Genomic DNA, 8309 nt, shown 5'->3' on the forward strand with positions numbered 1-8309 from the left:
CCCCCCTCAGGAGCAGGAGCCGGCCCTGCAGGCCCCCCGGCCCAGCCGCCCACTCACTGAGCCGACAGTCTCGGCCGCCGAAGCCCACGGGACAGTCGCAGCTGAAGCCCCCCCAGCGCTCTGCGCAGCGGCCGTGGTTCTGGCACGGGTTCGAGTCGCAGAAGTGGAGCTTGGCCTGGCAGCCTGGGGAGGAAAGGCACAGGGAGCGCGTGAGACGAGGGCCCAGCGCGGGCAGGACCTGGGGTCCACAGGGACCGCGTGTGGCCACGACCTGGACGGAGGCGGCCCGTGCAGACGCCCGTGCAGGCCCGTTGTAGAAGCTACCGAGCCGTGCCGGCCAGCAGAGGAGACCGTGAGCAGGGGGGTCACTCTTGCGGCCCCCCCACCCGAGGACAGGGACTGCCTACCTGCCACGGTGCCGTTGTTCGCCACGAAGGCCGCCATGTCCACTTGGCGGCCATCAATGCGCAGGTCCCGCATGCAGCCGACGAAGTCCTTGTGGGACACGGGGAAGTTCTCGGGGAGGTTGGGGACACCCCCCAGGAGCAGAGGGCCTGTCAGGTCCAGGGACCTGGGGGTCAGGGGTCCAGGTCATTGGTGGGACTGGAGCCAGGGTAGGGTTGCTCCTGGGGGGGGTCATAGGAGGTGTGGGGGTAGGACTTAGAGGGCGAGGTCACTGAGGAGGCCTGGCTGGGGGGCCGCTGGGCCTTACTTCAGGTGGGGTGCAGAGGAGCTCATGATGGGCAGAGTCTGGGGGAAGGTGGGAGGGCGGGCTGAGGGTCAGGATGAGAGAGCGAGGCACGTGGTGTCTGGGGTGGCGGACGGAGAAGAGGTGAGGTGGGGTCTCAGGGTCCTTGTGGGGAGCGGAAACCTGGTGGTCTGGGGAAGGGTGGGGAGCTTGGTGGGCGGGAGTGAGAAGGGGGTGTGTGACGGGCTGGTGGGCTTTGCCCCCAGAGGGCACGGGGAGCAGGGTGGGGCCTCACTTCTTGGAGCTGGTTTGCGTGCCGGCAGCCGCGCACGAGTAGTTTCCAATCTCAGCTCCAAACTGCAGAGCCACGGCCACGTCACAGTCATCCACGCTCAGCACGGCCACCTTGTCCTTGGAGGGGCCCTGAGCAGCCCCCAGGGCATCTGTCCGGGGCTAGAGACCCAGGCACACCGCTCAGCGGGACCCCCGCGGGGACCCCGGAGGGGCAGGACTTGGCATCCCGGCTCCCCCCACGCCCAGGCCGAGGGGATGCCCACCTTGTTGTAGTATCTCAGGTGCACCGTGTGCCACTGCCCGTCACTCAGGCCCCCTGGGACTGTGGGGCTGACCACCGTGCTGGACTCACCTGTTGGGATGATGCGAGTGGAGGTTGACCCCCCCCAAGTCATGTAGGCAGCCACCCCCAGGGTGACCCTGTTGCATCAGATCAGCCCACACACGGTGACCACACTGGAGCACCGGAGTGCCCGGGGCGGCCAGCAGCACACACCTCGGAGCCGGACTCTCCCCCCGGAACCAGGTTCTCACCGCTGTCTGTGGCCACGGAGGCGGATGTGCAGCTACCTCAGGGGGTTGGGGGCTACACTGGCCCCCACACACGTGCGCCCCCCGCCCACACACCCCCGGGGTACCCACCTGTGGAGTAGGTGAGCCGCACTTGCCCAGCCACGATCTCCAAGGCCAGGAAGTCGTGCTTCTCGTTCAGACGCCCGTTGTAGAAGAGCAGCCCGCTGGGCTGCACTGTCGCAAACCTGGGTGGGGGTGGGCAGAGGGAGTCACAGGCCGCACACTCCTCGCACCCACCATCCCTGCGACAAGAAGGCTGGCGGGGAGGGAGCCCAGGCCGGGGTAGGAGGAAGCGATGAGCGAGGGGGCGCTGCAGTGACCGCCCAGGCAGGGCGGGGGGAGGGGCGGCAGGAATCGGAGGCGGGGTCGGGCAGTAGGAGGGACGCGCGGAGGCCGCAGGGGTGCGGGGCGGGAACCTACGAGAGGGACAGCGTGAGGTGGAAGCGCTGCCGCAGGCCCCGGAACATGACAAACGAACTGGGCGGGAAGGAGCGAGCCGACACCTCGCAGCGCGGGCCCTCGAAGGCGCCGCCCGCCGGGCACTGGCAGCGGAACCCGCCGTAGGGCCCGTCCGCGCAGGTGCCCCCGTTGCGGCAGACGCCGGGCACGCAGCGTCCGGCCTCCGTATCCAGCTCGCAGTCCTCTCCTGCGGGTGGAGCCGCGGTCACCACCCCGCCAGGCCCCTCGGCTCCCGAGGCTCAGGGCTCCCAGGCGGGTTTCAACGCCTCGGAAGGTCCGGCGCTTAAGTGACACGCCCCCGTCTGGCCCGCCCACCTAACCACGCCCAGCCATTGGCCCCGCCCATCCAGACTCTAACCACGCCCCCAGTCTGGTCCCGCCCATCCCTAACCACGCCCAGCCCGGTTCTAGCCACGCCCTCGATCTGGCCCCGCCCCCGCTGACCACGCCCCGTGGTCCCGCCCCACCCACTACAACGGACGCTCACAGCCCCGCCCCCGGAGTGGCCACGCCTCCTTCACAGCCTCAGCCCCGACCGAGGCCTTGGGCCCTGGACTCTCCCAGGACCAGGCTCTCCAGCTCTGGTCCCACCGCGCCCGCCCGTGCCGGTTCCTTCATCCCCGTCCTCCCTGCACTGTGGTCCCGCCCGTGCCGGTTCCTTCATCCCCGTCCTCCCTGCACTGTGGTCCCGCCCTCGCGCTCTGCCTGAGGCTCCCGGGCCGGGCCGGCCCCAGCCCCGCGGGCGGGCTCACCCGTGAAAGCGCGGGCGGCAGACGCACGTGTAGCCGCCCTCCCGCCGCGCGCAGGCGCCGCCGTTGCGGCAGGGGTTGGAGTAGCAGAGGTCGAGCTCGGTCTCGCAGAAGTCTCCGGTGAAGCCGAGCGGGCAGCGGCAGCGCAGGCCGGCGATGGGCTGGATGGGGCGGAAGAGCGTGGAGGCCGAGGCCAGGAAGGGCGCGGACGAGTCGAAGCGCAGCACCGACACGCACTTCATGTAGTTCTCGCAGGGCTCGCGCAGGCACACGTTGTCGTCGAAGGGCAGCACGTCGAGCAGCGAGCGGGCGGCGAGCGCCGCGCGGCGCACGTACAGCTGCTCCTGCAGCTCCTCGGAGCTGAACCAGGGCCCCGCGGCGCCCGCCCCCGTCCCGCGCGGCGCCAGCGCCGAGAAGCTCACGTTGAGCACGGCGCCCCCCACGTCCGTGTCGTTCTGGATGTTGAAGATGAAGACGTCCTCGGCGGGCGTGGCGAGCACCGCGGCCACGCCTTCCAGGAAGTGGCCCAGCAGCGGGGACAGGAAGCGCTCCTGCCACATGTTCTCGAGGCGCACGGTCAGGCTGTTGGCCAGCAGCTCCTCCGTGATGATGGCCACGCGCAGCACGCACTGCGCCGTCACGCTGTGCAGCCCGTCTGCGGGCGGGGAAGGGACGGGGTCAGCCTGGGGTCAGCAGCGGCCCTCCCCGGGACACAGAGGGCTCGGGCCAGTGACGGCCCAGGGCGCTGGCCCCCGAGTCAGCAGGCTGACCCTGCCAAGGGACTCGTGACCACTGTGGCCCTGGTGCACCCAGCTCTCCGTGTCAAGGGGTCAGCAAGTTGCTGCTTCCTCTCCCCTCCCTCCAACACAAGAAGGGCCTGGGCCAGGGACCAACCAGCAACCCCTCCCCACCCAGTGCCCAGAGGTCGGCAAGCCACTCCTCCAACAGAACACGAGAGAGTCGAAGTGCAACTCACCCTTGCCCAAGTTATCCTAGTCAGCAGGCCACCCCACTCAGGACACTGACCACCCATCCTCCCCCACCCCCAGCACTGCACAACCAGCAAGACACCCTCCAAAACACAGAGGCTTCGAGGTCAGGGGTCACCCATCCCTATCTCTGTCAGCAACTGCTTTCCCCTGGCCCAGGCCCTGTAACACTCAACCCACCCCCTCAGGTCAGTCAGCTCCCTCGCACCAGGAGGGTCGTGCACCCCAACCTCTCCCACCCTCAGCGAGTTGCCATCACCCCAGACCCGGGTCCTTCGATCTCAGTGGCCCCCCCAGGATTAGGATGAGGGGCTTATACGCCTGTCCCCAGACCGTGGCACACACTGGGCGGTCGATGAGGACTGGTGGTTGGTGCGAAAGTTGAGTGCCACGTGGAGGTGGCGCCTGCTTCGGCAGGGCCAGGAACCAGGCCCCGCACTGGGGAGCGAACGCCAGTACCGTCTGTCTCCGGCCTCCGCAGCCTCCAGAGCAGGGTGACCAGAGCCTCCCCACGGCAGCTCCCCAAGAGGGGCTCTGTGACACCCGCTGTGCAGGCGGGAAGGAGGCAGGTGGGCCTCTGCGTGTTTTCCCAAAGAGCAGGGCCTGGTCAGTCCCTTGGATAGTAGCCAGGCCAATGCGGCCCCCTCTGCCCGAAGCTGCCAGAGTACGCTGCTGTTTGTGACCACTAAACCACTGGCTCCCCTCTCCTGCACGGAGGGGTGAGGGGCAGAGTGGACCCAAAGGAACCCATCTTCTGGACAGGGGTGTGGTGCGGGCTGACCGGCCTCTGCTGGCTTTTCTGTGACCTCCAGACCATTCACCCAGGACCTCCAGCCTTTGGAGGGAGGGGGCCATCCCTGGGGTAGTAGACAGCTCATAGTCTTTTTTTTCTGTAGAGACTTCCCAAGAGCCTAAGCAGGGACTGTATGAACCTAACCTGTGAGGCCTATGGCAGACCCCGGGCGGTGCAGGGATTCTTGGAAGGCGTGGAGATCCCTCTTTGGTTTGAGGTGCCCTGTGGAGCCCCAGAGGCCCGGACAAGTCATTTGCCTGCCCCCACCCCTTACCTGTGACGGTCACCAACATGGAGGCCACCAGCGGGCGGTTGTTGTCCAGCTTGCGGCTGAGCCGGAGCTCCCCGCTGGTCTGGTTGACCACCAGCAGCTGCAGCTCATTGCCGCGCTCAAAGGAGTAGAAGAGGTGGTCGGAGACGTCGGGGTCGTACGCTGGGATGCGCCCGATGACGCCGGAGGGGAAGGTGTCCGAGCGGTTGGACACGTAGTTGTTGAAGAGGATCTGGAAGTTGTTGAGCACAGGGCTGTTGTCGTTCTGGTCGACGAGGCGGACGTGCACGGTGGCTCGGCTGACCAGCGGGGCGGACGTGGCCTGCACCACGATCACATACTCCTGGCGAGCCTCGTAGTCCAGGTCGATGAGCGCCGTCAGCTCTCCGGAGAAGATGTCCATCTGGAACAGCTCGGGGATGTTCCCCTCCACGATCTGGTACATGATGTGCGCATTGGGGCCCTCGTCGGGGTCCGCCGCCGTGATCTGGGCCACCACCGAACCCACAATGCTGTTCTCCTTCACCCGGACCTCGAACTCCTCGGCGGGGAAGACGGGGGCGTTGTCGTTCACGTCCTGCACGGTCACCTGGATGCTGACCGGAGTCCGAAGCGGAGGCACACCTCGGTCCACAGCGTAGGCCGTCAGCTCGTACACTGGCCTGGCCTCCCGGTCCAGCCGCCTCACCGAGCGGACGATGCCCGAGGTGGGCTCGATGGTAAAGTCCCCATCCCCGTCTTCCCCGTTCTGGAAAGTGTACTGGACCCGGCCGTTGGCATGAGCGTCCCGGTCAGTGGCTGAGATCTGCAGGACGCTGGTGAAAGGCGGGGCGTCCTCCGAGACCAGCCCCGTGTAGTGGGGGGCCACAAACTGGGGGGCGTTATCGTTCACGTCATTGACCATCACCTCCACGTAGGTGGTGTCCGCCTTCTGTGGGATGCCGTTGTCTCGCGCGGTGATGGCCAGCGTGTAGGTCACCTGGTCCTCATAGTCCAGCGGGGGCCTGCAGCGTGATGGCCCCCGAGTCGGCGTCGATGCGGAACTGGGGCAGGTGGTCCTCCAGCAGGTAGGTGATGCGCGCGTTCTCACCCACATCGTCGTCCGAGGCGCTGATGACCGCCACGGTGCTGCCCACGGGCCGGTCCTCGTTCACGCTCACGGAGTAGTGGGCGCTCTGGAAGACGGGCCGGTGGGTGTTAGCGTCGGTGATGTTGACGTGCACGTAGCAGTGGTCATGCAGGGCCCGGTCAGAGGCGGTGAGCACCAGCTTGAAGTAGCGCTCCTGCTTGTAGTCCAGGGGCAGGGCCAGCGTCACCAGCCCGGCCCCGCCCTGGGTGCTGATGGCAAATCGGTTGCGGGTGTTGCCGCCTGTGATCTGGTAGCTGATGGCGCTGTTGGCATCCCGGTCCACAGCGGTCACGCTGACCACACTGGTGCCCACGGCGGCATCCTCATTCAGCCGCAGGTGGTACTCCTTGGTGGTGAACTCGGGCCGGTTGTCATTCACGTCCAGCACAGTCACCGTGACGCTGGCTGAGGAGGACAGAGGGGGTGAGCCGTGGTCTCGGGCCTCCACACCGAAGAAGTAATGCTCCACAGACTCGCGGTCCAGGGGGCCGCTCACAGAGACCCAGCCGGTCGCGCTGTTGATGACGAAGGGCGTGTCGGGGACCACCCCGGTCAGCGCGTACTCCAGCCTGGCGTTCTCCCCGTGGTCTGCGTCCACCGCCTGGATGTGGATGACCGAGTGGCCCAGGGGCGCGTTTTCCAAGACGGACACCTGGAAGGGCGTGCTGACAAATATAGGCGCGTGGTCATTGATGTCCACCACCTGGATGCTGGCCAGGCCCGTGTTGTTGGACAGCGGGGGCCGGCCGGCGTCCTGCGCCCGGATGCGCAGAGCGTACTCACGTTCGGCCTCAAAATCCAGCGGGGCCACCACCTGGATCTCCCCCGTGAGGCTGTCGATGGCGAAGTGGCCGCGGCTGTTGCCGCTGATGATGTTGTAGTGCACCAGGCCGTTGGCGTCCTTGTCGCGGTCCGTGGCCGTGACGCGCAGCACCACCGTGTGGGGGCGCACGTCCTCGCGCACCTGAGCCACGTACCGTTTCTCGCTGAACTGCGGCGCGTTGTCGTTTTCATCCAAGACGGTGATGTGCACACGCACGGTGGCCGAGCGCGGCCCCGGCTCCTGGCCCTGGTCGCTGGCCTCCACGACCAGCTCGTAGTTCTCCATGTGCTCCCGGTCCACGCGGCCGCTGGTGCTAATGAGGCCCGAGCGCGGGTCGATCTCAAAGGCGGCGGCGGCGGCGGCGCGCGGAGCGAGCGGCTCCACGAAGCGGTAACGCAGGTTGGCGTTCGGGGGCGCGTCGCCATCGGTGGCTCGCAACTGCAGGATGGGGTAGCCCTCCTCCACGTTCTCGCGCAGCGTCTCCCGGTACTGCGACTGCTCAAACACCGGCGCGTGATCGTTGCGGTCGGCCACCGTCACCGCCACCATGGTGGTGGCCGAGAGGCGCGGCGAGCCGTGGTCCTGCGCCGTCACGCGCAGGTAGTGGCGCTCCATGCTCTCGCGGTCCAGCGCGGCCTCCGTGCGGATGAGGCCGCTCTGCGGGTCGATGCTGAACAGCTCCAGCGAGCGGCTGTTAATGAGCGCAGCCAGCGAGTACACCAGGCGCCCCGCCTCGCCCGCGTCCGGGTCCTGCGCCGCCACGCGCAGCACCGCGGTGCCCGCCGCCTGGTTCTCGGGCACGAGCGCCTGGTAGTTGTACTGCGGGAACTGCGGGTGGCGGTTGGCGGCGCGACGGGGGCGGGCCCGGCTCGCCAGGGGTGTCCTCCAGGGGCCGGGCGGGGCCGGGACCCCCGGGCGCAGCGGAAGGAAGCGGCGGCGGAAGAGGCCGCGGGGGCGCATGCGCTCGGGCGCCGGCCCGGGAGCTGTCCGGTCACCGCGCGGTGCTGAACCCGGCGCGGGAGCTGTCCTGGCCGCGCGCGGTGCTGAAACCAGGCCGCGCCAGGCCCCGCGGCCCCGGGAGGACAGTCCGCCCGGGAGATCGTCCTCTCGGCTCGGGGGCTCAGGGTTCTCTCGCTTTGGCCCCTGCGCCCCGGCACCCACAATTCCCCGCAGCATCGCGTGGTTCCCACTTTTTGGGGGGCGCTTCTCCCAGCATTCCTCTGGGGCCGAACCAGAAGGTCCGAAGGGAAGGGCAAGCTGTTCTCTGGGGCCGGGACCCCTGGGGACGGAACCTCTGGCGACAAACTGTCTCTTCGTGAGGGTCCCGTCCGTCCGCAGGCGGGAACCTCCGGGCGCCGGCATAACGGAGACCCCGGGCCCTGGCCGGCCCCCCGCCCGCGGCTCCCGGGTGCCTGGCCCCCGTATTCCGCCCCCAGCCCCGCATCCGGTTGCCCGGGGGACCCTCGGCCACTCTGGGAGCTTGGCTTCCCCCCTCGGAGCCCCACGAAGAAAGGCTCCCCAACTCCCAGGCCAGGCTCCCC

At 68.3% G+C, this 8309-nt stretch overlaps 1 protein-coding gene across 1 annotated transcript in view; it reads right to left on the reverse strand.

Annotated features, from left to right (window-relative positions):
• Nucleotides 1–8303, reverse strand: part of LOC102428994 (cadherin EGF LAG seven-pass G-type receptor 3-like) — a gene marked incomplete at both ends in the record, with an annotated part of 15521 nt that extends 7218 nt beyond the window's left edge. The window contains 10 exon segments of the mRNA XM_023749190.1: nt 21–183; nt 408–571; nt 984–1141; nt 1246–1334; nt 1625–1740; nt 1976–2196; nt 2763–3418; nt 4820–5816; nt 5818–7826; nt 7829–8303. Coding sequence (XP_023604958.1) covers nt 21–183; nt 408–571; nt 984–1141; nt 1246–1334; nt 1625–1740; nt 1976–2196; nt 2763–3418; nt 4820–5816; nt 5818–7826; nt 7829–8303 — 5048 coding nt within the window.
• Nucleotides 8304–8309: the final 6 nt, after the last annotated feature.

The sequence above is a fragment of the Myotis lucifugus genome, unplaced genomic scaffold, assembly GCF_000147115.1.
Source record: "Myotis lucifugus unplaced genomic scaffold, Myoluc2.0 scaffold_3493, whole genome shotgun sequence".
NCBI classification, from domain to species: domain Eukaryota; kingdom Metazoa; phylum Chordata; class Mammalia; order Chiroptera; family Vespertilionidae; genus Myotis; species Myotis lucifugus.